At 58.7% G+C, this 25,948-nt stretch overlaps 5 protein-coding genes and 2 non-coding genes across 7 annotated transcripts in view; 6 read left to right on the forward strand and 1 right to left on the reverse strand.

The window, feature by feature from the left end:
• Positions 1-510: 510 nt before the first annotated feature.
• Positions 511-1,135, forward strand: SEBOX (SEBOX homeobox). The gene is made up of 2 exons (XM_088529976.1): positions 511-777; positions 900-1,135. Exons 1-2 carry the CDS (start codon positions 511-513, stop codon positions 1,131-1,133), a joined length of 501 nt encoding a protein of 166 aa, XP_088386102.1. The 3' UTR covers positions 1,134-1,135.
• Positions 1,136-2,284: 1,149 nt separating this feature from the next.
• VMA12 (vacuolar ATPase assembly factor VMA12) lies at positions 2,285-4,379 on the reverse strand (the record flags this gene model as incomplete). Its single annotated transcript, XM_088529930.1, has 6 exons — positions 2,285-2,479; positions 2,555-2,667; positions 2,780-2,822; positions 3,282-3,371; positions 3,448-3,521; positions 4,226-4,379. Coding segments are annotated over 6 exons (570 nt in total), but the record flags the coding sequence as incomplete, so codon positions are not given.
• Positions 4,380-4,452: 73 nt separating this feature from the next.
• On the forward strand, positions 4,453-12,070 carry POLDIP2 (DNA polymerase delta interacting protein 2). The gene is made up of 11 exons (XM_088530037.1): positions 4,453-4,622; positions 5,599-5,680; positions 6,309-6,406; positions 7,241-7,337; positions 7,817-7,892; positions 8,031-8,138; positions 8,365-8,501; positions 9,517-9,543; positions 9,729-9,854; positions 10,289-10,368; positions 11,856-12,070. The coding sequence occupies exons 1-11, from the start codon at positions 4,453-4,455 to the stop codon at positions 11,968-11,970; spliced, it is 1,116 nt and encodes a 371-aa protein (XP_088386163.1). The 3' UTR covers positions 11,971-12,070.
• Positions 12,071-12,961: 891 nt separating this feature from the next.
• On the forward strand, positions 12,962-18,665 carry TSR1 (TSR1 ribosome maturation factor). The gene is made up of 15 exons (XM_088529931.1): positions 12,962-13,046; positions 13,117-13,220; positions 13,472-13,688; positions 13,768-13,902; positions 14,258-14,685; positions 15,026-15,185; positions 15,471-15,628; positions 15,929-16,134; positions 16,479-16,641; positions 16,885-16,995; positions 17,124-17,256; positions 17,673-17,789; positions 18,045-18,185; positions 18,291-18,365; positions 18,474-18,665. The coding sequence occupies exons 1-15, from the start codon at positions 12,962-12,964 to the stop codon at positions 18,650-18,652; spliced, it is 2,412 nt and encodes an 803-aa protein (XP_088386057.1). The 3' UTR covers positions 18,653-18,665.
• Positions 16,200-16,291, forward strand: LOC148593647 (small nucleolar RNA SNORD91 family). Its single transcript, XR_015913669.1, has one exon. It is a non-coding gene; the product is annotated as a small nucleolar RNA SNORD91 family (small nucleolar RNA).
• On the forward strand, positions 17,319-17,410 carry LOC148593648 (small nucleolar RNA SNORD91 family). Its single transcript, XR_015913668.1, has one exon. It is a non-coding gene; the product is annotated as a small nucleolar RNA SNORD91 family (small nucleolar RNA).
• Positions 18,666-20,703: 2,038 nt separating the features above from the next.
• The window catches only part of SMG6 (SMG6 nonsense mediated mRNA decay factor), a 97,064-nt gene continuing 91,819 nt past the window's right edge, over positions 20,704-25,948 (forward strand). The window contains exons 1-4 of the mRNA XM_088530023.1: positions 20,704-22,392; positions 24,301-24,493; positions 25,171-25,281; positions 25,827-25,933. Of these exons, the coding sequence (XP_088386149.1) occupies positions 20,831-22,392; positions 24,301-24,493; positions 25,171-25,281; positions 25,827-25,933 (1,973 nt within the window). The 5' untranslated portion in view covers positions 20,704-20,830. The remainder of the gene's footprint in view (positions 22,393-24,300; positions 24,494-25,170; positions 25,282-25,826; positions 25,934-25,948) is intronic.

The raw sequence follows: 25,948 nt of genomic DNA on the forward strand, positions 1-25,948 counted from the left end.
GGAGGCGGCTGGACGGCCCCGGCACAAACCACCGGCGGCTGCCCGGGGCTGCCCAGCAAAACAGGTACCACCGCTCCGGTTAAACATTGACCCGTGCCAGCCCCGCGGGAGAGCGGCCGGGGGAGGGCAAGGCAGAGGGACCGGCAGCCAGCGCTGCCTGTGTCACCTCGTCCCTGGCGAGGAGGGACAGACACCTTGGGGCTGCCGGGCTGTGCCCTGAGCCCCTGCCCCTTGTCCCCACAGGGGCCAGCAATGAGACCTGGGGACAGCTAAGAGTGGCAACCAGCCCACAGCCATTGGGGGACCAGGGGAAGGGACGGGTCCCGGGAACCATCGGGGCCACGAGCACCGGGAGCTGATGGGGCTACCGGTACCGGAGGCGCTGGGCGGGGGGGTCGGATCCCGCCGCGGGTGCGGGGGGCCCCGGCAGCGCCGCCCGCTCGGGGCGGTCCCAGCCCGTCGGGGGGGATAAAAGCCGGCTGGGCGGCGGGGCCGGGGGAGCGGGGCAGGATGAGCGCGGCCACGGGCGCCCCCCGGCCGCTGCTCCGCTTCCCCGACGGGGCGGGCGGCCCGGGCGGCGGCGGGAGGGCGGCGGGGGGACCCGGCGGCCCGGGGCCCGGGCCCTGCGCGGGGGGCCCGCGGAAGCGCCGTCGAACCACGTTCAGCCGCGGGCAGCTCTCGGAGCTGGAACGGGCCTTCGCCGCCGTGCCCTACCCGGACATCGCCACCCGCGAGCGCCTGGCCGAGCTCACGCAGCTGCCCGAGGCCAAGATCCAGGTGAGCGGGGCCGGGGGAGCGTCCCCGCCGCCGGCCCGGGGCGCCGGGGCCCCCCCGCCCTTGGCCCGGGCCGCCCCGTCGGGCCGGTACCGGCGTCTCACGGTCGCTTTCCCCCGGGCCAGGTCTGGTTCCAGAACCGCCGCGCCCGCCGCATCCGCAGCGCCAAAGCGGAGCCGCCGCCGCCGCCGCCGCCCGCCGAGCGGGGCCCCCCCGCGCCGCCCCCCGACGCCGCCGCCCCGGCCCCGGCGCTGCCCGAGACGGGGGCGCAGGGAGCCCCCCGGGGCCTCCCCACCTCGCTGGGCTCCATCTCCGACCTCATCTACAGCGCGGCCATCACCAACCTGGGCGAGCCGTAGCCCCCCCGCCGCCCGGGGCTTCATTAGCGCCGGGAATTACCGCCCGCTCCTTCAGGTCCCGCCGTGTCATCCAATATCCTAAATGCCGGTGAGGCCGCCGCGGGGATGGCCCCCCATCAGCATCCCCCCTAATTCCGACTAATCTTTTGGGAAAATACCTTAATCTGAGGCCGTATCCGCGGATGATTGTGGTACAGCCGCCCCTAATCCGCGGGCACGTTTGCAGGTGCCGCCCGATCTGCCCCTATCGGATATTAAAGCGCGTTCGCAGAGGGGCTTAGCTGCCATCAGAGCATTAATCACCGTGTCCGGCCCTGGCACGTTGCCCGCTCGGCAGGTGTCCTGGACCCCAGTGTCAGGCAGTGGCGGCCGCAGGGTCCCCTCCCTGCTGCAGGGCCACTGCTGCACCGAGCTGCCTCCGCTCTCTGCTCTGAGGCACCTGGGGAGTCCCCGGGCTCTGCACGGGGCTGCTTGTCCTCCTGGGTTTAAGTGACTGCTGGGGGAAGCCTTGGGACAGAGCCGCAGCTCGTGGTCACACCTGGGCCCCTTGCTGCCATCGGAGTGACCTGCCCCATCTCTGGTGGCCTGGAGCTTCCAGGAGAGCAGGAGCAGGCAGCTCCCAGTGCCAACATCTCCCCATGGGACAATGCGGCACGAGCTCCACCAAGGGCAGGGCCACACGCGGAGCTGCCAGGGCCGCGGCTGAAACGCCACCGTGGTGGCAGGGCCGCTGCCTGGGTGCTGCCGCTCTCCGGGAGAGCTCTGCGCGGACCCAACGTGCACACGGGATGGGGCAGGTCACCCCCATGCCACTCACAGGCGAGGGATGCCCTCCCTAAAGAAGGGAGCAGGAAGAACAGACCCAGGACACAGGTTTCCGCAGGAAACGGAATGGGATAGAAAGGAAGATTTGCAGCTCTCTAGAGCGTCTTTTAGAGACCGGGCACGGTGCTGTGTGCACAAAAGAGGCTGCAAACACAAACACAACATATTTATTTCCAGAAATTCCCAGCAGCTTCCCAAAAGAACCATATCAGCAGCTGACGACTCTCTCTGTGCTGGCAGAGTAGGAGTCCGCTGCCATGGGCTCCTCTGCTCTGCAGCTGCGAGGTCTTGAATCCATGATTTATTTGGGAATGTAAGGAGCGTGCAAGGATGAGGCCTGAGGGATGCAGCAGTTTTCCTGGTGCAACCAGCCGATAGTCCCAGGACAAACCTGCCCAAGGTAAAGGACTCCCGGGCAGACGCAGTCACAGCTTCCCCAGGTCTCCTTCGAGGGTCCGCACCATCACGTAGAGCTCGGCCAAGCCGACCACGGAGGCCACGATGACTGCGGACAGGACGCGCTGGGGACACAGAGACAGGTGAGGGAGCCCCCACGGGCGGCTGGGCGCGCGCGGAGCCCGCGGGCGCTCGCTCACCGCAGCCGTCTCCGCAAAGATGTACTGGCTGCCCAGGTACGTGCACGCGAACGAGGCCGCCACGGTGACAAAGAAGTTGAGTATGGCGATGACCACAGCCTTAACGGAGCGAACTGGAGACGGGGGGAAGACAACGATGTGGTTTTTGATGTGACGTTTCCCTAGGGTGATTCTTCTGCCTGTAGCTACACCCAGCCCAGTGTCAGCGGAACAGGCTGCACTCACCTTGCCTCCCAAAGTCGGCCAGTGTCCCGTACCGGTTCAGCTCCTGAAAGAAAGGAATAAAACAGCTTGTGGTGTGTGGTATTTGGTTACAGGAGCAGCCCTGACACAAAGCCCTGTCTGAAAGGCTCATTCCAAACTTCAGGCAGCCTCTGCGGGCTCCAGCAGCGGTCAGACACGGTGCGGGGAGGTTGTTCTGCCAGGCCTGGGGTTCCCTGGTTTGTGCTCGTGGTCAGGCTGGGACAATGCAGAGGAGTCACTCTAATCCTGGCTTATGTTCCCACTCTGCTACATTCACCCTACTCAGAGGGTTTCCTTTGCTCCCCGCCACGTCACGGCCTGCCCTGATTTTGAGGAACTAAACAGCGTTCCTGTCTCCTCAAAGGAAAGGGGAGGGAGCCCCCACAGAGGCGACATGAACTCCAGGAGCCTGAGGGAATCACAGGGATGGAAGGAACACGGAGACCGAAGGCTCCCGCGCCGGGGGCTCCGCGGCGGCGCTCACCGCGGCCGTGACGTTGCGGGTCATGCGCCGGTACTCCTCGTTGGCCAGCCGGGCCCTGATGCGCTCCAGCCGCGCCTCCAGCTCGGGGTTCTGCGGGGGCAGCGCGGGGCCGTGAGCGCCGGCGCCGCCGCGGGCGCCCGCCCGCCCTCCCCGCGCACCCACCTACCCGCGGGCGCACGGGCACCTCGGGCAGGGCGATGTCGCTGCCCTCCAGCAGCTCGTGCAGGTAGAGCGGGGACCCTGCGGGAGGCGGCGCTGAGGCACCCCCTGCAACCCCGACCGCCCCTCACAGCCCCCATCTCCTCCCCAGCGCCCCCGAGCCCTCCCCCGGCCCCACAGCCAGCCCCAAACACCCTGACACCCCCCACACCTCCTCCCCAGCACCCCCAGGCCCCCCTGGCCTGCCCAAAACACCCCGACAGCCCCACAGCCCCTTCCTCCATCACCCCCCGGCCCCAAACAGCGTGACACCCACCATGTCCTTCCCTCTCCATCGCCAGGGCTGCCCAAACCCAAAAGCAGCCCCAAACACCCCGACAACCTCCACGTCCTTCCCCCTCCATCTCCACGGCTCCCCAGAACCCAAAGGCAGCCCCAAACACCCCAACAGCCCCCACGTCCTTCCCCCTCCATCTCCAGGACTCCCCAGAACCCAAAGCAGCCCCAAACACCCCAACAGCCTCCACGTCCTTCCCCCTCCATCTCCAGGACTCCCCAGAACCCAAAAGCAGCCCCAAACACCCCAACAGCCCCCACGTCCTTCCCTCTCCATCTCCACGGCTCCCCAGAACCCAAAGGCAGCCCCAAACACCCTGATGGCCCCCACGTCCTTCCCCCTCCATCTCCGGGGGCTCCCCGGAACCCAGACCAGCCCCAAACACCCCGACAGCCCCCGCCGTCCTCCCCCTCCGGAGCCTCCCGCGCCCCGTCCCGTCCCGGCCCACCTGCCTGGCGCAGCGCCGCGTGCAGGCGCCGCAGGAGCCCGAAGGGCACGAGGCCGCCGGGGGCGCGCAGGGCCGCGCGCAGCTCGCGGTGCAGCGCGGGGGGCAGCGGCTCCAGCTCCCCGCCCGCCGCCGCCGCCCGCCGCAGCCGCGGCCCCCGCGCGCACGCACGACGCCATCTCGCGCGGGGCCCGCCGGGAGGCCGCGCGCGCGCGCGGCACTGTGGGGCCATGGCGGGCGGCGCGGCCCGGCGCTGCGTGGCGGCCGCGCTGAGGCGCTGCCGGGGCCGCGCGCTGCCCCTCTGCGAGCCGGCCCCGGCCCGCGGCGGCCTCGGGCTCGGGCTCGGCGCGGCGGGGGCCGCCCCCGTCCTGCTGCTGCCGCGCAGGCAGCTCTCGTCGCGGTGAGGCCTGCGCGGGGCCGGGTGGGCGGGGGGGGGGCGGTCAGGGTGTTTGGGGCCGGTTTGGGGCTTGGGGGGTGGTGGAGGAAGGGGCTGTGGGGCTGTCAGGGTGTTTGGGGGCCTCTGGGGAGCCCCGGAGATGGAGGGGGAAGGACGTGGGGGCTGCCAGGGGTGTTTTGGGCAGGCGGCAGGAGCCTGGGGGTGATGGGGAGGAGGTGTGGGGGGTGTCAGGGTGTTTGGGGCTAGTCTGGGCTCTAGGGAGTCCCGGAGATGGAGGGGGAAGGACGTGGGGGCTGTTGGGGTGTTTGGGGCTGCTTTGGGGAGCCCTGGAGTTGGAGAGGGAAGGACGTGGAGGCTGTCGGGGTGTTTGAGGCTGCTTTTGGGTTTGGGCAGCCCTGGAGATGGAGGGGGAAGGACGTGGGGGCTGTTGGGGTGTTTGGGGCTGCTTTTGGGTTTGGGCAGCCCTGGCGATGGAGGGGGAAGGACGTGGAGGCTGTCGGGGTGTTTGAGGCTGGTTTGGGGAGCCCTGGAGTTGGAGGGGGAAGGACATGGTGGGTGTCACGCTGTTTGGGGCCGGGGGGTGATGGAGGAAGGGGCTGTGGGGCTGTCGGGGTGTTTTGGGCAGGCCAGGGGGTCTGGGGGTGCTGGGGAGGAGGTGTGGGGGGTGTCAGGGTGTTTGGGGCTGGCTGTGGGGCTGGGGGAGGGCTCGGGGGCACTGGGGAGGAGATGGGGGCTGTGAGGGGCAGTTGGGGCCACAGAGGGTGTGTGGGGAGGCAGAGGGGCTGTCAGGGGGCAGGGATGGGGGAGAGGAGATTTGGGGGTAGCCGGGCAAGGGGCGGGCGGCTGCAGGGGATGGGGAGGGCAGGACGGGGGCTCCCGGTGCGGGTCAGGGCTGTTGTGGGGGTGTCAGCCCTGAGGGGGGAGCGGCCGGGGGCTCCCCCCGTCCCGCAGCCTCCGCAAAGCCGCGCTCGGCCCCTAGGAACCGCCCGGAGGGCAAAGTGCTGGAGACCGTGGGGGTGTTCGAGGCACCGAAGCAGCACGGCAAGTACGAGACCGGCCAGGTGAGCCAAAAAGGACCCGACGGGCCCGGTGAGCGGCCTGGGGGAGCCCGCCCCGCAGCCGGCGCTCCTCGTCCCTGCTGCGTCCGTCAGTCGTGCGCAGTTTGTCAGTCGTGCGCAGTTTGTCAGTCGTCTGCCTGCGGGACACCGATAAGAATCTGCAGCGCGACACAACTGCTCCTCCAGCGGCGTTTGCTCCGCTGATTTTAAGCAGTTTCCCTTTGCTGAGTGTGAGGAAAAAAGCTGAACTTGTCATTTCCATGCTCATTCCTCAGATATCTGCTTCTCCGGCTTTGATCTCTTCCATTCCAGTCTCCTTTCCTTTACTTCTGATGTCCAGTGTAACTGATTTAGTTATAACTGTTATAACTGATTTAGTTGTTCACTTTAATGGGACAGAGATGATGTGAATTTGTTCTTTCATCCCAAGCCACCCTGGTTCCCCCTTTATCTCTATTATCTACACATTGATGATTCTCTCTTTATTCCTGATGTAAACACTGCTAATGCTGCCTCCATGCATTTTTTCTAGATATTATTGGAAAAAAAAGGGCTTTTGGCACGTGTTCTGTTGTACCTAAGTTGACAGAAGTTTGCTATGCATTAAAATGTAATCGTTTTGTCTTTTCAGCTGTTTCTTCACAGTGTGTTTGGCTATCGAGGAATAGTCCTGTTTCCCTGGCAAGCCAGGCTTTACGATCGAGATGTTGCTTCTCCTGTCACAGAAAAGTGAGGATTTGTTCTTGTTTATATGCTCTTATACTGCTGCATTTACATTTCCTGAAGGCCTTTTTTAATTAGGATAAGCAAATCTTTTTAAGGAAGACAGTAGTGCAAGTCTGTTTTGCAGGAAGATCAGTTGAGAGGGGCTGAAAGAGGAGAGATTGCTGGAGTATTAATTTCAGTTAAGAGACAGGGTGGATTTGTGAAGGAGGACTGTGTCTGTCTAGAAAATAAAAACCAAGCCTCCCCACTATTTTTTTGTAGCCAAACAAAACTTTGTTTTGCTTTTTGAGTTAGGACGAGGCTCTTGTGTTAAAATTGGAGGCTGTTTCCTGTTCACATTGCCAGGGAATTGCATTTGCCACATGATTTCCCAGTTTCAGCCCGTTAGGCAAAGTCTATCCGTGGCATAGACTGTGTCTGTTTACTCCCTTCCCTCACCTCTCCCAGCCATTTTTCCTGCTGCCTGTTGGAGGTTTGCCAGGTGAGTGTGTTTGGGCTGAGGAATGAGCAGATAGAGAGCGAATGAGCAGGGAAAAGAGCTCCCCCAGCCTGGCCAGGAAGACCAGATCTGAAAACGGAGCTGCTCTTCGGTGACAGGCACCATTCGCTGTCGTCCCAGCCCATTTATCGACGTGTGGGTGGATGGCCTGAAGATGGATAATTGAATGGTTTAACACTCTGAAATATACTTTAAAAAAATACTGTTTATGAGTGGGCTTGAAAGAACAGTTTCCTGAAGGAAGAGCTTGATCCCATGTGGAAATGCTGTGGCGAGGGGGTGGGTTGGTGCTGGGACTGGGGGCTGCTCTGAGCTCCCTGCTCCTCTTTTCCATTTAGGAGCGAGAATGCAGCAGGCCATGGCTCCAAAGAAGTCAAAGGCAAAACACACACTTACTATCAGGTGTTAATAGATGCCCGGGATTGTCCACATATAGTAAGTAACCCGTAACTCTCTTGCCTACACTTGCAGAGCTTGTCCTGTGTGAATTCCCTAAATGTGCAGCTACTGGAGTAAAAAGGCTGACAGAGTGCTGCTAAGATGACTAGTGTGAGTTCTTATCCAGGGAATGTTTGGAACTTTTAGGACAAAGTCATTCTTCAGGTCGTAGTTATCCTGAGAAAGATGGTCTCAAGTGTCATATCAATATTTTCTGAGCCATACTTCTCCTCTCCAACCTCAGTTCTTCTTCCTGTTGGTGTTCATATTCTGTTGCATGTGGGTGACAGCACCAAAACCCCTCCTTGCTTGATGTTTTAGTGGAGAATTAGTCTAGAGAAATTTAAAAAATCTGGTGTGAATTGCTTCAGTAAAATAAAAATTACATGCGTGGGAGAGAACTGTAAATTAAAACCCAAATGGAAAGTGGTCTGCAACATTTTGTACCGAAAGATGTAAATCTCCCTGTTTCTCAGTCCCAGAGGTCGCAGACAGAAGCAGTTACGTTCCTGGCAAATCACGATGACAGCAGAGCCCTCTACGCCATCCCAGGTGAGTAACGTGCCCTGCTGGTGCATCCAGAGCTTTCCAGAGGTGTGGACTGTTACCATGCAGGGTTAGAAGAGTCATAACCCTCTTCTGCTCTTCTCTATACTGGAGAAGTTCAGTAGCTTTGGGTTTTTTTTTCAGGTTTAGACTATGTGAGCCACGAAGACATCCTTCCCTACAGCTCCACCGATCAAGTGCCCATCCAGCACGAGCTCTTTGAGAGGTTTCTCATGTACGACCAAACGAAAGGTAACTTCAGGCTTCAGAGGAAAGTTTTGGCACCCAGCTGCTTAACCTGTGCTAAGACGAGTGTCTGGAACTCATCATAATAAGTGTAAATCACGGTCTGGTTTGGATTTTGTTATAGTAAAGCCTCGTTTAAATAATTTTTGCAACTATGTGAGAGCTCAGAGGGGAGGACGCTTGGTTACAAAGTGCCTCTCCTGCTGAGCTGTCCTCTCTCCCGTCCCTGCAGTTCCACCTTTTGTAGCGAGGGATACGCTGTGTGCGTGGCAGGAGAAGAACCACCCGTGGTTGGAGCTCTCCGATGTCCACCGAGAAACTACGGAGAACATCCGAGTCACAGTCATCCCCTTCTATATGGGCATGAGGGTAGGTCTCTGTTGCATGTTGCACGTTGGTTCTGTGATCTGTTTTTTTTTTGTGTTTTCCTAAGCCCAGTATACAGACTGGAGTTATTTTCTGCTCTTACTGGAGAAATGACTGCTTTTCATAATTGTGATTTCATTGTCATTATTTCCAGCAGAGAACTTGAAACCTTGTTCTCATACGATTTTGGAGAACAGCTCCTGCAGCTTAGCTTTTGCTTGTCACTTGTAGGGTGTGAAATAACCTGGACTGTTCTGCAGAACAGTGTTAGCAAGATAGTCCTGAAGATTTAGGAAAGACTGTGCATTGATCTTTGACTGCCTGAGTCGCAGATGGGCATGTGTGTAGGGTGGCACCAAGGCCACCTGTCCTATAGTGACAGGCATGTGCTGTTAACCTGTGCAGCGGGGAGGTTGTGGCTGCCAAGGTCTGTCTGCTGCTTCTAATGCAGGTTAGAGGGTTTGGCTAAAGCCTTCTGGGTTGAGCTGGTGCTGTGTGCTCTTTAAAGCTTCAATTTGATGTTCCTCATCCCAAATAATAGGACCTGATGTTAGCCAACCTTTTCCTGAGAGGGAGGGCTGGGAGTTCCATCGGCGCTTGGATTTCTGAACCCAGCTGAGTGTGGCTGCCTGGGAGCCTGGGCTGTTGCATGGGATAGTTGTGATGTGGAATGGCAGCTCCCATGGATCCCAACTGATACTTGTCCTAACACAGCCAAAGAGATACCTGAAGGCAAGGACTGAGGTGTGCCTAGCCCTGTATAATGTGTCCTTAACATGGACATCTATTTTTGATCAACCCTCTATAGTCACAAGATCCTTGAAATTCTCTCCATGCCCAGAGCAGTGCCAGGACCTGCTGGGCTGCTCTGGAGAGCAGCTCTCTGTGCTCACGGGAGGTGTCTGCGTCACCCGGCGCGGAGCACCAGCCCCGGTGCTTGTGCAGTGCTGCCAGCTGGAGAGGTTTTGGCGCTGGGCTTTGAGGGACAGCTGCTAAAGTCTTTTGTTTCTCTTGACAGGAAGCCCAGAATTCCCATGTCTACTGGGTAAGTGCCTTTTGTTTCACAAAGCAGCTAATGGGAAGGAGTTTATTTGTGGTGGCAGCATTGCTGTGCGATAAGCTCGGAGGGAGAGTAGCCCTTGCCTGGCAACTGTTTCCCAGTATCAGCTGTGGGTTATTAGCAATTTGCAGCTGATTCCATGTCTTGATCACAGTCTTTCCTCTGTCCAGTGGCGCTACTGTATTCGCTTGGAGAACCTTGACAGTGAAGTGGTACAACTACGAGAACGGCACTGGAGGATATTTAGCTTGTCGGGCACCTTGGAAACTGTCAGGGGCCGTGGGGTTGTAGGAAGGGTAGGTATCGTGTAACATCTTGTATTTGTTCGGGGAAATATAACCCTTGCTTGGGCTGACTTAGCCATCAGTTTCTTAATGGGTGTTTTTAGATGGGATACAAAGCAAGCTATGAAAAGATCATGAGGAGCTTTTTATCTGTTGTTAATAGTTGTGAGCTAAAACCTCACACTGACTATTAGAGAATGATCCTAAATGACTGATAACGGGAAAACTGCAATTTTCACGCTCCTCACTGGGTGAGCTGTTTGTCGTCTAGCGGGTAGTGAAGCTCAGGGTGTTAAGCAGACAAGAAGAACTGGTGCCTGGTACTATTTTCTAGCCCATGGATGTCTGTTTTTCTTGTTGCTGTGTAATTTTCTTGTTGATGGGTGGCTGTGGAGAAGTCCTAAGACCCACTGCTGATGTAGAGTGTTCTCTTCTTGTCTTCTCAGGAGCCAGTTTTATCCAAAGAGCAGCCAGCATTTCAGTACAGCAGTCACGTCTCCCTGCAGGCGTCCAGCGGGCATATGTGGTAAGGAGCACTCATTACTGCAGGGATATTTAGATACGGGACCCCACAGCACTGATCTGGGATGCAGAGGCTGCAGTCTGGGATTAAGACTCGAAGGTGGGTAGAAGTGGACTGGACAGGACACAGCTGATAGTAAAGACGGGTGTTTTTATGAGCTACCCTGTAGTAGTCCCAGTTAGTGGTAAGAACATCTGATTCCCTGCACCGAGAGGCGCTCTGGGCTAATTTATCCTTTTCCTCTGGACTGGACTGGCGAAGAGCTGGAGCAGTTCTCCATCCCCAGCAGGTTGTGGTTTCTCTCCCCTGCATAGGGGTGTTTCCCTAGGACAGCACGAGCACTCCCTGCGCTCCCTCTGGGCGAAGCCGTGCAGTTCTGTGTCCAAGAAGTTGGCATGTAGGTTTACTCCTAATTTAGGTCAGATAAGGCCTTCAGTCTAAGCTATAGTAAAGTCTCCTCTTCTGTAAGCATGTAAGAAAGTGCTCGGGTTGAGCTGTTCTTTTCCTGTGCCTTGGGGCTGAAACAGATTCCCTTCCCAGGTGGGTTGGCACAGGTAGTGTCATCTCTGTGGGGACAAGAAATGTGCTGCCACCTCTTGCCTTTTGTGTGACAGGTCTTTCTGTTTTGAGGTTTTTGAGTAAATCTGTTTCAGAAGTTAAACTGCCTTGGAATTGCCTGAGCTGTAAAATACATGAGAGCAGCTCTTTGCCTATAAGATAGACCTTTCTTAGCATTGCTTACCATGCTGTGTATTTAAAACTGCCTGAATGTATGTCCTGGGGAAGGAAAAGAGTTCGTTTAGGGGTTTTGTATTTTTTCCTCTCTACTTGCATCATGAAGAGAAGGAGACAAAAGTCCTGTAGTTCAGAAGTCGAGCTCAGCTTGGCTCCTTTTGTCTCTGTGTCCTCTCTGTAATGAGAACCTGTTACTGTATCTCCACAGTGCTCTTGCCCAGGGCACATTCTGCAGTGCGAGTTGCCCTGTATTTGAGCGCAGTGAGGGTTCTTCTGGGAACATGGCAAATGCTTCTCCTGTGCAAGGACAAATAGATCCGGTTCTTCCATGCCCTTTCTGAAATTCAAAGCAGACGCTGCTCCAAGTTATGTCTGCAATGGGATTTCATGATTGTCCCACGCTTTCTAACCAATGGAGCTTCTGCCAAGAAATAAGAATCTGAATTTACTGGTGATAACCAGTAAACTGGAGTTTGTAAAAATAGCTCAGATGGTTCTGTCTCCTCTGGGGTGGCTTTTAGGCAGACACTGCTGTGGGTGGGGGTGACATCTCTCCTCAGGAAATGTGCTGTGACCTGCCCGGGAGGGCTGGGATAGCCCAGTCACGCTGGCAGGGAGCTGGACGGCTGCCAACCTGTGCAAACGCAGCCCCAGGGTCTCTCCGCAGGACACAAAAAGTTAATTTCTTACTTCATTGCTGATGATTCGGATGTGTTTGCCCCGGCCTCGGTGTGATCTCTGCCTTTATCTTGCAGGGGTACTTTTCGATTTGAGAGGCCCGATGGCTCCCACTTTGATGTCCGAATCCCACCCTTTTCCCTGGAAAGCAACAAAGACGAGAAGACCCCCCCCTCCGGCCTTCACTGGTAGAGCAGCCCCGGGCCGAGCCCCGCAGAGAACTGTGTGTGTCGTAACCTCCGCCTCCCCGTCACGCTGCGGCCACCAACACAGAGCTGTTAAACATTTTAAACTTTTTTGTTGTTGTTTTAACAAACTGTCTAACGGGGAGGTTTTCTTTTGAACTTAAATACCGTCTCAGGCTGCTTGTAAACATGAGCTCTGTTGCAGTTAACCCTTCCCTCGGTGGCGCTGCCGGAGCTGGGCGTTAGATCCGGGCTCCGCGTGCCTGGCCCCTTCCCGCCGTGTTGTGACTTCTCCAGTGTGAGGTTTCTCTAATAAACTGGCCCTTCCAGTTGCAACCCGTCTCCCTTTGTAAACGCAGGGCTGCGTTTTGCCATCAGATCCGCGGCTCCCCTGCACCCGTGTGTAAATCGGGGTCGGCCCCAAGGGCTCCCCGCTCCAGCAGGAAGGTTTTGGGGAGCGGAGGGAGCCGTTCTGCTCCCTGGGGCCGTTCGCTGCCCGTCCCCTCCAGCGCACGCGGCGGCGGGAAGGGCTCGTGTTGACCTGCAATACTGAAGCAGCTGGGGCTGGGTTTTCCGCTCCTGCTTCCCGGGATCCTGACTTCCCTGCGCTGCGCAGGGCACCCTGGCACAACAGGAATTCCCTCCTGTTTATAATCTGCAGGTTTGTGGGAATTTGCTTTTACACATGAAGGGCAAAACACGTGGCAAACAAGCCCTGCGGCTCTCCCGGATCTTGCTTAAATGACAAGAGATAAGCGGTAGGTTTTTTTTTCCCCTCTTTCCTTCAGGATTTGAAATGTTCCCAGTTTTCCCCTCTTTCCCAGCTCTTCTCTCCGCCCACCCGTGCACGGGGGCTGCCCGGGCGCTCTCGCGGGCGGGTCGGGGCCGCCGCGGGCTCCGCTCCCGCCATGTTGTGGCGGCGCTCCCAGCATGCCCCGCGCCTTCTCCGCGCCGCCGGAAGTGACGCGCCGGCAGCGGCGCGGCGGCGAGGAGGCAGCATGGCGGCGGCGGGCGCGCACCGGCCCGGGCCGCTGAAGCAGCAGAACAAGGCGCACAAGGGCGGGAAGCGCCGCGCGGCACCAGGTGAGGCGGCCCCGGCCCGGCCCGCGGCTCGCGGTCCCCCGCGCCGCTCATCGCCCCTCTCTCCCCGCAGGCCGCGTGGCCGCCAAGGCCGTGCCCCGCCGGCGGCGCCACCAGCTCGCCAGGGCGGACCGGCGGCACCAGGCGCTGCAGCTGCGCCGGCAGCGCAAGGAGGCGGTGAGGGAGCCCGGCGGCGCGCGGGGAGAGCGGGAGCCGGGAGCGTGGCCGGGCGGAGGACGGGAGCGGGAGTTGGGGCGATTCCGAGCGGAATTGGGAACCGCGCTGGCCGCGGGAGGAGGAGCGGGGTCTGGGGGAGGGTATCGGGCACCAGTTTGGGGCAGGGGCTCTTCCCGGGCCCAGCCCGTCCGGGCTGAGGAGGAGGAGGAAGGCTGGGGAGGAGCTGGGAGTGACGGTGTCGCTCCCCGCAGGTGCTGGCGGAGAAGCGGAACCTGGGCGGCAAGGACGGGCCCCCGCACCTCGTGGCCGTGGTGCCGCTGCACGGGGCGGCCGCGGTGCCCGACGCCCTCCGCCTCCTGCAGAGCCAGGACGGGGCCGCCGTGCGCAGCAGCGACGGGGGAGCCGCGGGCTTCGTGCTGCTCTGTCCCCGCCTCAAGCAGCGCTGGCGCTTCGTGGTCGCGCAGGCGGGTGAGGAAACGCTGGTGTCACCATGGGGTTTGGCTCCCCGGCCTCGGCAGCCTCATGGACAGAGACGTTCTGTGCACAGGGGATCTTCACGCTGTCCTGGACCTGGCGAAAGTTGCGGATTCCCTCCTGTTCCTCTTGGATCCTGTGGAGGGCTGGGACAGCGTGGGGGAGCGCTGCCTCTCCTGCCTCTTCGCACAGGGGCTCCCCAGCTTTGGTGAGTACGCAAGGAACATATAGGCTTCTAGAGGGGCCGGGTTAAGGGGATGCTTGGGGGTGATTCCTGTTGCAGTAATTAAAAAGTCCACATGTTGGCAAGTGATTCTGTGAGCACAAGTGTCTCACCGCCCTGTTTCGAAGCGCAGATCCATTGGGCAAGCGCTCTTGCCCTGCTGTCGTATTCTGTGTTCTGGTGATGGTTTCCTGCGATGATCGTGGGCCTTTTTGAAAGGGTGAAACTGCTATTTGGTTCATTTGAGTTGCAGACATTAGAATTTGTCTTCTTAATGTTTGGTAAGATGGGAACGAGCAGGCTTCTGTCCTGATCGGGGGCTCTGTGCGCTCTTTGGTAGCTCTCGCCGTCCCAGGGGGCACCGACTTGTCCCCAAAGAAACGTCTGGACGCTAAGAAGAAGCTCGCCAAGGCTGTTGAGAAGCGTTTTCCGGAGGCCAAGCTCTTCCCGCTGAACGCGGAGCCGGAGTCCTCGCTGCTGCTGCGGCACCTGGCCGCGCAGAGGCAGCGCCGCGGCGCCTTCCGCGCCCGCCGCGCTCACCTGCTGGCCTACGCCGCCCACTTCGTGCCCGGCCACGAGAGCCCCCTGCTCGGCACCCTGAAGGTGTCCGGCTTCGTGCGGGGCCAGGCGCTGAGCGTGAACAGCCTGGTGCATATTGTGGGACACGGAGACTTCCAGATGAGCCAGGTGGAGGCCCCCCCGGACCCTCTCTCTTTGAATCCCCGCGTGGTTAAAGGCCAGAAGCGGAGTCAGGACATGGATATACAGGTGGGCTACTGGCCAGGTTTGGCCCGTTAAAACATGACGTTTTTAGACTTCCATCAAGAAAGTAAGATGGGGTGTGTGTGGCTGAGGGGAGTTTCATCAAGGGGGCAGTAAACTCGTGCTCTGCCAGTGAGCCAAGGCCTCCCCGGGCGCAGCACGTAACGAGCACGGTGGTGTCACCACATAGTGAGTGTTGTGCTGAGGGGGTCTATGCTCTGCTTGTCAGCATGGGGTTTGTTTTGGTGGTGAGGGACTTGGGGAAGGAGCTAGTGCTTCACTTCCAGTTGGTCCCTAGACTGAATTGGGTGTGTTCCCACTTGGAGACTGTCCCCTGGCCTTTCAGGATGATTCTCTGAACGGTGCTGATGAGATGGAGGAGGACGTGAAGGTCCTGATGAAGGCAGATGCCAGCAAGCAGGAGTCTTTGCAGTCAGAAGTGGTCCCAGATCCCATGGAAGGGGAGCAGACGTGGCCGACCGATGAGGAACTGAAAGAAGCAGAGGGTGAGCAGTGCCTGGGTGTCCGTAGCCTTTCCGTGTCCCCTTAGGGTGTTGTGACAATCCCTGTGTCCCTGGGGTGGCTGAGGGGACAGTGAAGAAATGCACTGATCTGGGACCGTAGCTCCTGGTGACTTCCCACTCCTGCCGCGGAGCCATGTGGCTTCCCGGTGTCACCTTGTGTCCTGGGAAACAGTGGCTCTGGCCTAGAGCAGCTCTTGGCTCTCCTGGGGTCGGTGCTGTGGAGGGGCAGGAGGGAGGTTCCTGTGTTGATCCCTGGAAATCCCACAGCTTCGCTGAAGGCCAACAGGAAGGTGGTGAAGGTCCCCAAGGGCACATCCAAGTACCAGGCAGCCTGGATTGTGGATGAGGAAGAGGACACTGAGGAAGATGAGGAGGAAGAGGAAGATGATGACATGGATAATATGATGGAAGAGGCAGCTTCCCAGGTACCTTCAAGAGCTGATACTTCAGGTCATCTCCAGGCCACTGCTGTGTGTCCTAGGACAGTCCTGTCCTTTGAGCGTTTGCCAAACGTGCAAAACAGTCAGGACCTGCCTGGATTTCAGAGTTAAAGCTCTCAATCCTGTGCATCGTGTGGCTGCTTTGGCCTGTTAGCTGGCAAAATGAGTGACTGCAGCGTGGCCTGGCCTGTGTCTTGCACTGTGAGTACACGCAGGGTTTGCAGCGCTGCGTGGACGTGAGCGGAGTGCGGGAGCGGTGACGGACACTGCTGTTCTCTGTGTCAGGAGGAGGAAGGCAGCGAGGAGGAAGAGGAGCTGGCGGAGGAGGAATGCGAGACCATGACTGTGTCCGAGTGCGTGCGCGACGAGCACTACGATGAGAAGATGGAGGAGGACGAGGAGCAGATGCTGGAGAGATACAAACAGGAGCGAATGGACGAAATGTTTCCAGATGAGGTGGACACGCCGCGTGACGTGCCGGCCCGTGTCAGGTGGGAATCTGCCCTTTGCTGGGAGCGCAGCGGAATGGTCCCTCTGTCTAGCTGAAGGAAGTAGGGCAGGAAGCCTGTGATGTCCTAGCCATGATGTCTGAACCTGGCTGAAGGCTCTTCTGAAGACTCTCCCTTAGGCTCTGAGGCTTCCAGGGGAGGTGTTGGTGTGGGTAGTGGGTGGCCTGGGCAGCTCCCTGGGAAGGGGGAGCTGGGTTCTGGCCTGAGAAGGGTAAAATTTTCTCCCTTTGCCTTCTGTGAGGAGGTGAGATCTTGAGGAGCATGGAAGGGGCTGGCAGGACATCTAGACTTGTAAAGTAATTTCTTTCCTGTTGTCTGTCCTTTAGGTTTCAGAAGTATAGAGGGCTCAAGAGTTTCAGGACTTCTCCATGGGACCCCAAAGAGAATCTCCCAAGGGACTATGCCAGGATTTTTCAGTTCCAGGACTTCTCCCGAACTAGAAAGCACATCTTCCGGCAGATAGAGAAAGAGGAGGCTGAAGGGGCTTCGGTAATTCCCTTTGCTCTTGCTGGCCAGTCATCTTTCCATCTCTGTCTGTACTGTGTTCCCTTGCTCCTGGGAGAAGAGACTTGGCAGGGAAGTGGCTGCAGGGTTGATCATTCAGCCAGCTGGTTCTTAACCTGAAGTCAGAAGCCCAGATAATGTTTTCGCTTGGATTCTGTAACCCAGACATGTTTCTGCTGATACCTTTCCTATTGAAAGAGATATTCCTAACTGATCCTCTCTTGGCAGGTGGGCTGGTACGTTACGCTTCACGTCTGCAACGTGCCTGTCTCGGTGATGGAGAGCTTCAGGGACGGGCGGCCGCTCGTCCTGTTCACGCTGCTTCCTCACGAGCAGAAGGTGAGTGATGTGGCCGAGCTGGTGTGGAGCTCGTGGCAAAGCCCCCTGTCAAGGGCGCCTGTCCCTGCTGCGATGTCGGCTGCTCTCTGCTCCCCCGCTGGCCGCTCACGCCGCTGCGTCTCCCGCAGATGTCAGTGCTGAATTTCCTGGTGCGGCGGCATCCGAGCAACAACGAGCCGGTGAAGGCGAAGGAGGAGCTGATCTTTCACTGCGGGTTCCGACGCTTCCGAGCTTCTCCCCTGTTTTCCCAGCACACGTCAGGTTTGTGAGGGGCCTGTGTGGGAATCTCGGGGGTGCTTGGAAAAGGGGCTGGGGTTGCCAGGGCAGGAAGCCTGTGATGTTTTAGCCATGTGTCTGAACCTGTCTGAAGGACCCTTGTGAAGTCGCATCCTTGGGCTCTGAGGCTTCCAGAGGAGGCATTAAGCAGCGGGGGACTGGAAGGCCTTGGGCTCGCGGCTCTGTGGCCCAGGCAGGGCAGTAGCAGGCTCTGCACAGGGGTCTGTGGTCCCCAGGTGCCCTTCCCCGCTGGGGAGGGGTGCGTGTGCCTGGTTTCCCTGCAGAACAGAGCCCGCCTGCCAACATGAGCAGGAACCAGGGAAGGATGGGGTCGATGAGGGTTTTCCAGAGCTCTGGTGACTGCTTCTGGACTGAGCTTGGTCACTGCTCTTCTGCCCTAGCTGACAAGCACAAGCTGGAGCGTTTTCTGCGGCCCGATGCTGCTCTCGTGGTGACTGTTTATGCTCCTATCACTTTCCCTCCTGCCTCAGTACTTCTTTTTAAGCAGAGAAGCAACGGTAAGTTGGTGAACGTTGGGGAGGTGGCATCTGGGGAACGGGCCTTTCTCAGCTCATGAGTGCCCCTATCCAGAAAGTGTGGCTGAAAGAGCTGCGCGTCCTTTTTACTTGATGCCATTTGAGCAGATCAGCTCGTTGATCGCTGCTCTTGGTGTGGGGGGTTGCCCTGTGCTGCCACGTTTGGGGAAGTGTCCCCACTGCCTCCCTCAGCAGCGCGACGCGTTTTCCGCGTGTGTTGATGCCTCTGCCTTGCAGGAATGCACGATCTCATTGCCACGGGCTCTCTGCTCGCCGTGGACCCCGACAGAATCGTCATCAAGCGGCTGGTGCTCAGCGGCCACCCCTTCAAGATCTTTACCAAGACAGCTGTAGTGCGATACATGTTTTTTAACAGAGGTGGGAAGGGGGGACGTGGAGGCAGAGCTCCTGCTGCCTGTGGAAGGGGTTGAGCTTGCATAGGAAGGGCTGTTTCTTACCTGCTTTCATGTTTTTGTTCTCCAGAGGATGTGATGTGGTTTAAGCCAGTGGAGTTGAGAACTAAGTGGGGTCGGAGGGGACATATCAAGGAGCCATTAGGTAGGTTTGTTTTTTGTCTCTGAAGCTGAGCTGGGAGAAATGTGCATGCCCAGCCTGCCCTTCCTAGGCAGGAGAGACAGCTGATGGCCTCTTCTGCCCTGTGCCTAGGAACCCATGGTCACATGAAGTGTCACTTCGATGGACAGCTAAAATCCCAGGACACGGTGCTGCTGAACCTCTACAAACGTGTTTTTCCCAAATGGACTTATGACCCCTATGTTCCGGAGCCTGTGCCGTGGGTGAGGGATGAGACGGTGCCCCTGGCACAGGACGTGGAGCTGGACTAAGTCTCGAGGCCCAGACGGCTCCCGCAGTTCGTGCCTTTGCGCCCTCTCGTCCTGTACACAGTGAGGACAGCACTGCTGTGTTGGACATGTCAGTGCTGGGATCTGTGTGAGGGCAGCTGTCCCACCAGCTGCTGCTCAGGTACCAGTTACAGCTATTTATTTTAGTTGGAAGATATTTTCAAAAACATGGAAGCCCCTGTGTCTTGGTGGTATTGGGCTGTGGAGGCCAAAGGGGAGGCTGCGTTCACCCTACTGTCCCGTGGACCCCAGCCCACGTGGGCTGCTGCTGCACTGGGCTGAGCTTGGGGGGGATTTTGCTGCATCAAGGAGAGATCCCACACTGGACGTTGCTGAAGGTTATTGCTGAGCCTGAGGAAAGGGAAGCAGCAGCCTGGGAGGCGCTTGCAGCTCCCCCAAGGCCCATCCTGGAGCGCGTGGCTGGGCAGGGAAGCACAGGCAGCCTTCCCTGTAGCAATTCTGGCTCTGCTTTGGAGCAAAGTGGCTTTGTTCTGGAGCCTAAGCCCAGCTTCCCATCTCCCTCCCTAAAAGCACAAACAGGGCGGGTTGCCCATCTATTTCAATAGCGCACAAACCAGGCTGTACAAACCCAGCGTCGGGCTCGTCCCAGGGAGCTCTGTGGGCCAGCCTAGGGCGCGGAGCTCCACGCACAGCACCACACAGACGTTCTCCACGGCCGGGGAGACGGCCCGGAGCCGCTCGGAGAGCAGCTTCATCCCTTCCCACAGCAGCCGCGTTGCTCCCTGTCGGGACAGGGCAGCGTTTTCCAGCGGGAGAGCGTATGGAAGGGGCAACGTCTGCCCTCGGGGCCGGCGGGGGGGAGCGCGGCCGCCACGCGCGGAGGCGGCGGGCGCGGAGGAACCTCCGCGCCCGCCGCCTCCGCGCGTGGCGGCCGCGCTCCCCCCCGCGCGCGCATGCGCGCGGCGGCGTTTGGCCCTGCGCGGCCGCCGTTAGCTCCGCCCCGGCCGTTTCCCATTCCCCCCCCCCCCGCCGCCTCTTCGCCCCGGTGCCGCCGCCGCCGCCGCCGTGGGGGGAAGATGGCGGAGGGGCTGGAGCGCGTCCGCGTCTCGGCCGCGGAGCTGCGGGACATGGTGGCGGCCGCGGCCCGCGCCGCGCCGCCCGCGCGTGCAGGTAAGGGGGGGACAGCGGCGGGCGGGCGGGCGCCGCGGCCTCCCCGGCGGCACCTGCCCCGCGGCCGCGCGTCGCCCCGGCCACGGTTGCGGGCGCGTTCGCAGCGCACAAAGGCGCCGCTCCGAGGGCGCTGCGGGCGGCGCCGGCCGCGCTCGGGGCGCTCCCGGGGCCGCTGGGCGCCGGGGAGAGGTCGAGGGGGTCGGCGGGGGACGTGGGGCCGAGGCCGAGGCCGTCCGTGCCCTCGCGGCCCGGCTCGGGCGTTTGAGGGCTCTGTCCCCCACGCTGTGTTCGCTGAGCGTTGTTTTTGGTGTTAAAGCCCTTACAGAGGTGCACGGAAGAGGGTTTTTCCTATTTTTCCCCTCATCCCTCGATAATCCGTGGTTGGGAAGGGGCTGTTTGTAGCAGGGGGCTCTGGGCGAGAACAGGAGCCGCTGCCGAGCGGCCCCGCGTGAGCAACAGGCTGGCAGCAGCCGCTGCCCCGAGCAGGAAACAGCAGCGTTAAAGCTCCTCGTACGCGAGCGTCCCGCTCCTGGCTGCGCTTCCTCAGCTCCCTTCTTACCCTGCGTGCTCTTCGTGGCAGAATCTGTTGCTTGAAGCATCTTGTGAGTGAGTCAGGCCAAGGATTTGGGCAGCTTCGTCACGTTTGCTCTTTGTCTGTGATTTCTTGGAGTGCTCTGACAAAGAATTTCAGTTCTATCCTCTTGGACTTGTTGTGAGAGCGTCCAGCCCTTTGCCTTAGTGTTTTTCTTAAACTGCTTGTCTCCCTCTCGCTTTTCCTTGGCTGGTCTGTGCTGGGAATAACTCTCATCTCTCTATCTTTTCTCAGACAACGTGAAAGAAGTGAAGGAGCCAAGACACCGCAAAGACAACAGGCGCCCAGACCTGGAGATTTACAAGCCTGGCCTCTCGCGCCTGCGGAGCAAGCTCACGCTGCCAAAGCACGAGGCCTCGGAGAGGGAGAGGAGCAGGGCTGAGGAAGGCAAGGAAAGCTCCAGTGACAAAGATCCCTCTGCAGCAGCGGCTCCGGTCATGGAGGAATTTGGCAAAGGTGACGTCCAGAAGCAGAACGGCCCTTTGCAGCGAGACGAAGAGACAGAGGCAAAAGGTGGTCTCCCAAGGCAGGAGAACTCGTGCAAGGAGCCTGCTCCGGGTGAGTGGTGTCCCAAGGTCACCCGGAGAACCAAGAAGCCAGACCAGCAGATCTACCAGCCTGGGAAACGTCTGCATTCACTTGCCAAAGAACCGGCCCTCCAGTCGGCTAATGAGGAGATCATCACTAAGATGCAGCAGCTGAAAGTTGAGGGAGATGAAGAGACTGAGAAAGCAGCTGGAAAAGACAACAGCAGGAGAAGCAGATCGAGCAGAGAGGATAGAGAGGGAAGCCTGACAGGGGAAGGAGGGAAAGCTGTAAAGGGAGAGAAAGGAAGACGGACAGACCGAAGCGACAGGATCAGGAGGACGAGCGAGGAGCTGCAGGGGAAGCTGAGCTCCACGAAGCGGTACTCGCGCTCCGACAAGCGCCGGAGCCGCTACCGCACGTGCAGCACGAGCTCGGCCGGCAGCAACAACAGCGCGGACGGAGCCCCGCTCGTGGACGGGGTGGAGCGGCGGCAGGAGCGCGCCAGGGAGAGGATGCGCGCGAGGAAGCAGCTCTCCGCGTCCTCCACCGACTCCCTGGACGACGACAGGATCGACGAGGCGGAGGCGTACGTCTCCAGCAGGAACTCGGAAAGGAAAAAGCGCTCGGAGCAGAGTCGGGTCTCTAGGAGCGAGAGCGAGTGGAGCAGCAATGGCAGGGAAGCCAAGGGACCCTTTCGTGTCACCTTCGACAACAAGGCTATAAACAGAGACATGGGCCTGTCGGAAACAGAGAAAAAAAAGCCCCAGAAGGCGTTTGCCAGCTGTAAGGACTCGGAGGCTTTGGAAGCCAGGGGCCAGAGCAGAGAGCCTCAAGGCAGGGGCCGGGGGATTCTGTTCCTGCCGGCCAACACGGACCTGTCGGTGAGCACCACTGGCTCCCCCGACCCTGCTCACCCGGGGCCCCGGCTCCTGCTCGGCGGCGCCGGGAGCAAAGGGCCGCGGAGCCGGGGCCGGGGCGGCGCTGCCCGCAGGCTGTGGGACCCCAACAACCCGGAGCAGAAGCCGGCCCTCAAGAGCCTGGGCGCGCAGCTCCATTTCCTCGACACGGACGATGAAGTGAGCCCCACGTCGTGGGGGGAAGCCCGCCAGGCCCAGGCCTCCTACTATAAGTTCCAAAACTCTGACAACCCCTACTATTACCCCCGGGCCGCCGGGCAAGGCCCCCAGTATCCTTACGGCGGGTACTCCCTGCAGTATCCCATGGGCCCAAGCAACGGTGTGTACCCTGGAGCCTATTACCCTGGCTATCCTGGCCAGGCCGGGCAGTTTATCTGCAGCCCGCTCCCTGCGACTCCTCTGAGTCCTGAGATGGAGCAGCAGATGCGGAACATGCAGCAGCAGGAGCTCGGCAAACTCCTCCGCGAGGCTGCGAACCAGGAGCAGCAGCTCAGCAATCTGCTTTCCCGGGACCGCATCAGCCCGGAGGGGCTGGAGAAGATGGCCCAGCTGAGGTTTGTAGCGGAGCACCGGGTGACTGGGTCATTCCCAGGGTGAACTTCTGCAGGAGCGTTATCCAAAGCACAAGGTCTCCTTGGGGACCCGGCAGACCGGGGGTGCTGGGTCTCCGGGTGATGGGTCGGTGCTGGCTGCTCAGCTTGTGATGTGCTGGAGCTTGGGCTTGTCACGTGCCCAAGGTGGGCAAGTGCCAGAAGAAAACTAGGGGAAGAAGCCGTTCGCCTGGGCCGGGAGCTGAACCAGGGCTGCTTGTGCCTGTGGCACCAGGGACACCTGATGCTGGGGCTCGGGGGCTCTGGGGAGCAGGACGTGTGCCCAGAGCTCCTTGGGTTCTGCTTCCTGGGGCTGCTCCCTGTCGCTCCAGTGCTCTCGTGTCCTTCCCCTGTGTGCTGGCAGAGTTCTGCTTTCTTCCCGTTCCCTGGTTATCTGCTTTTTCATTGGCATTGCGGCCTTCGGAGGCTGGCACTGCTGAATTGCTCTTGCGCAGCGTCCTGTGTGTTCTCGGTGGTCTCGTGGGAGTAGCCTGGTGATGCCAGCCAGCAAGCAGGAAGTGACACTGCTGCTCCGGAGGGCAGTTAGCTCAGCAGCCATTTCTACTTGGCATCTTCTGTGTTTACTTGTGACTTCTGTGTCTCCAGGGCTCTTCAGAGATGTATCGTGAGAGCTGACTGGCAGCAAATCTAGCAGAGGAGCAGATTTCAGGGCTTCCTTCGTGTTTCATGGACTTGCAGCATAGGTCACAGGGTGGGATGTGACCGTCCTCGAAGCAGCGCTGGAGGTTTCAGCTCATCCTCATGTTGTCCAGCGCATCCGTGGTGCGGTCCCTCTTCCAGGCCCTCATCTTAGGGGCTCTCTAGCTATGCTGGACTTCCCCCTCTCTCATCCCTTTAAGCAGCTTGTCTGCCTGCCCGCAGAGCTGTGTCCTGCATCTTGGGGCGTCCATCTGCAGAAAGGTCTGTAAACCCCTCGGTCGGTGTTTGTGCCACTGAAGGGAACGTGGTGACAGGGTGACTGCGTGTGGCCGGGCAGCAGGACAGGCTATGCCCTCCACTTTTGCCCAGCAGCCTGCAATATCCTTCTCTCTTACTCCATCAGGCTTCTCCAGACGCTGCAGCCTGACTTGTCTTTGTACCCTCCACTTTATTCTACTGTTACTGTCTTCTCTGATGCCCAGAGTGTTACAGGGGACTGGCTGCCAGAGCAATATCTGCTGAGGATGCCCTTGTCACGAGCTGTCCCCAGGCCTGGGCAGCTGTTTCTAGCCTGCCTGGCTCGGGACAGGAATTTTGCTCCGCGCTCTGGGCAAGGCTGTAAGTTGCTGGCGAAGAGCATGTGATTTCTTCTACTTGGAGACTTTATTTGCTTCAGGTGTAACGTTCTCAGCCTCTGCTCATCTTTAGAAAGCAGCAGCGTTGGCCCGTTACTGCCAGAGGAAGCAGGCTCTCAGTTTTGGGTATTAGCTGAGCTGAAGGGAGGTGGGTTTCGTTCCAGCGGCAGGATTTCTCCTGCCCTCTGGTTCTCTGTGAACTCATTCCTGCCCTTTGTAACCGGCTTTGGGCTCGGGAGGAGCGGAGGCTGGTGCTCAAGCAGAAGTGGATGAGGCTGTTTTGGCAGTTTGCTGCCCTGTGCTGGTGTCTAGAGACACCTGTGCCCTCATGATCCCGGTGACAGAGCAGGATGTCCTTGCCCTTTGCCTGAAGAAAAGGGAGATGCTCCTTTCAGGTTTGCTTTCCTGGGCAGGAAGGGTGCGTGTTTGCAATCGCCTCCATCTCCCTCTCTCTAGGACACATGTGGAAATACGGATTCGCTTTCGGAGCGCGTGCCGGGTGGCTCCGCACGTGTTCCCTGCAGCTGGGGCCGGGGCCGGGTGGCTGCTGCTGTGCTGACTCTGTGTGTCTGTCTAGGGTGGAGATGCTGCAGCTCTACGAGCGGTGCATCCTCATGGATATCGAGTTCTCCGACACCCAGAACGTGGACCAGCTGCTGTGGAAAAACGCCTTCTACCAGGTGATCGAGAAATTCCGGCAGCTCCTCAAGGACCCGCTGGGGGAAAATGGTCAAGAAATTCGTAACAAACTCCTCCAGCTTCTGGATGAGGTACGAAGAGAAATGTGTCTCCAAACCCTCTTCAAGCTTTGGGTGGGTTTGTCTAGTGTTGGCAGAGCTGGGTGACCAGCCCCCTGCCATCCTCCACGTATCTCTGTGCCTTATGCCTTGATTGTATGAGGAGGATGCTCAGGTGAGTTGAATATGGGTAGTGTTCCAAGTGTAGGTGGACATTTGTTACTATTTAAACCAGGCTTGTTTTGGCATGTTCTGTATTGATTAGAAATTGTTTTAGGCTAAAATGAAATAAACTTTCTAAAGTGGAAATAAAAATGGAGGTGTTTGTGCCACCATGGTCAAATTTATTTTAAACTTTTTCTGTTGGCCTGTGCATCTCAACTTCTTTGCCATATGTAGGCCAACAGATCTGAAAGGAAATGTTTCACAAAGTTGTGTTGTTGGGAAGGGACTGCTGGAGGGCTTTAGTCTAATCTGCTTCAAATAGGACTATGGCTAATACTCTATCAGGTCTATTTTCACTTTATTTAGCTAAGTCTTGGAAACCTCCAAGGAAGAGAATCCCTGACCTCTTTGCCTTTTTCTGAAGAGAAACAGCCCAAAACTCAGGGAGAAGTGCCTTTTTTCCCTTGCATGTGGCAGGATGGTGTGGTGATACTGCTCTCATCATCAGAAATATCATAATTACCAAGTGTGTGGCTGTTTTGCAGGGCACGTCCTTTTTCGATGGCCTGCTCCAGAAGCTGCAGGTGTCATACCAGTTCAAGCTGGAGGACTACATGGATGGCATGGCCATCCGGAGTAAACCCCTGCGGAAAATGGTAGGTGGCTCCTTCCTGAAGACATCTCATCCCGTTTTTCACGCTAAGCTCCCAACTCGTGCGCTGTCCTAGCCGAGAGGTGGGCAGCTGTGCTCCAAGCAGATACCCATGTGTCTGCAGGGGACCTTTCCCAGCTGTTAGAGACATTAACTGTCCCGGTTCACATTTCTTGTCAAGGAGTCTTTTCACACACCAGTTCTGTCACCTGGGCTCATGTACCTGGTTCCGGTGACCCGGGCTAGCGAAGGGAAGGAAGAGTATAAAGGTACCCTATTTTTTGCCTTAGATATTGAACATCTATTTCTGTCCTTATAATCCAGAACAGCAGAGAAGGAAAGCAAACAGTTGTGCTGTCTCCACGATGCTGGACAGTGTATTGCCTAGGTGGCTATTGCAGTGTGAGGGACAGCTGGGAAAGGGTATTTTAGTCCAGCTCCATTCCGAGCAGGGACACATCTAGCTACAGCTGTCATGTTCAGGGAGCTCATGGTCTGGATGAGCTAGGAAGTTCTCATATCATGTGCTGAATGTTCCTGTGTCCCCAGGTGAAGTACGCGCTCATCAGTGCTCAGAGGTGCATGATTTGTCAGGGGGACATTTGCCGATACAGAGAGCAAGCGAACGACACGGCCAACTACGGGAAAGCACGCAGGTACCGTGGCCTGAG

The sequence above is a fragment of the Tinamus guttatus genome, unplaced genomic scaffold (genome assembly GCF_059628265.1).
Source record: "Tinamus guttatus ecotype Peru unplaced genomic scaffold, ASM5962826v1 Tinamus_guttatus_pri_ptg000356l, whole genome shotgun sequence".
In the NCBI taxonomy this organism is placed as follows: Eukaryota; Metazoa; Chordata; class Aves; order Tinamiformes; family Tinamidae; genus Tinamus; species Tinamus guttatus.

Bases quoted from the DNA above. Each gene is read 5' to 3' on its own strand.
- SEBOX (XM_088529976.1), top strand. From the start codon at position 511: ATGAGCGCGGCCACGGGCGCCCCCCGGCCGCTGCTCCGCTTCCCCGAC. The intron at 778-899 runs GTGAGCGGGGCC...CCCCCGGGCCAG, and splicing joins TGCCCGAGGCCAAGATCCAG to GTCTGGTTCCAGAACCGCCG.
- POLDIP2 (XM_088530037.1), top strand. From the start codon at position 4,453: ATGGCGGGCGGCGCGGCCCGGCGCTGCGTGGCGGCCGCGCTGAGGCGC. The intron at 8,502-9,516 runs GTAGGTCTCTGT...TTCTCTTGACAG, and splicing joins CCTTCTATATGGGCATGAGG to GAAGCCCAGAATTCCCATGT. The intron at 9,544-9,728 runs GTAAGTGCCTTT...TCCTCTGTCCAG, and splicing joins AGAATTCCCATGTCTACTGG to TGGCGCTACTGTATTCGCTT.
- TSR1 (XM_088529931.1), top strand. From the start codon at position 12,962: ATGGCGGCGGCGGGCGCGCACCGGCCCGGGCCGCTGAAGCAGCAGAAC. The intron at 16,135-16,478 runs GTGGGAATCTGC...TCTGTCCTTTAG, and splicing joins GACGTGCCGGCCCGTGTCAG to GTTTCAGAAGTATAGAGGGC. The intron at 18,186-18,290 runs GTGGGAAGGGGG...TTTGTTCTCCAG, and splicing joins ATACATGTTTTTTAACAGAG to AGGATGTGATGTGGTTTAAG.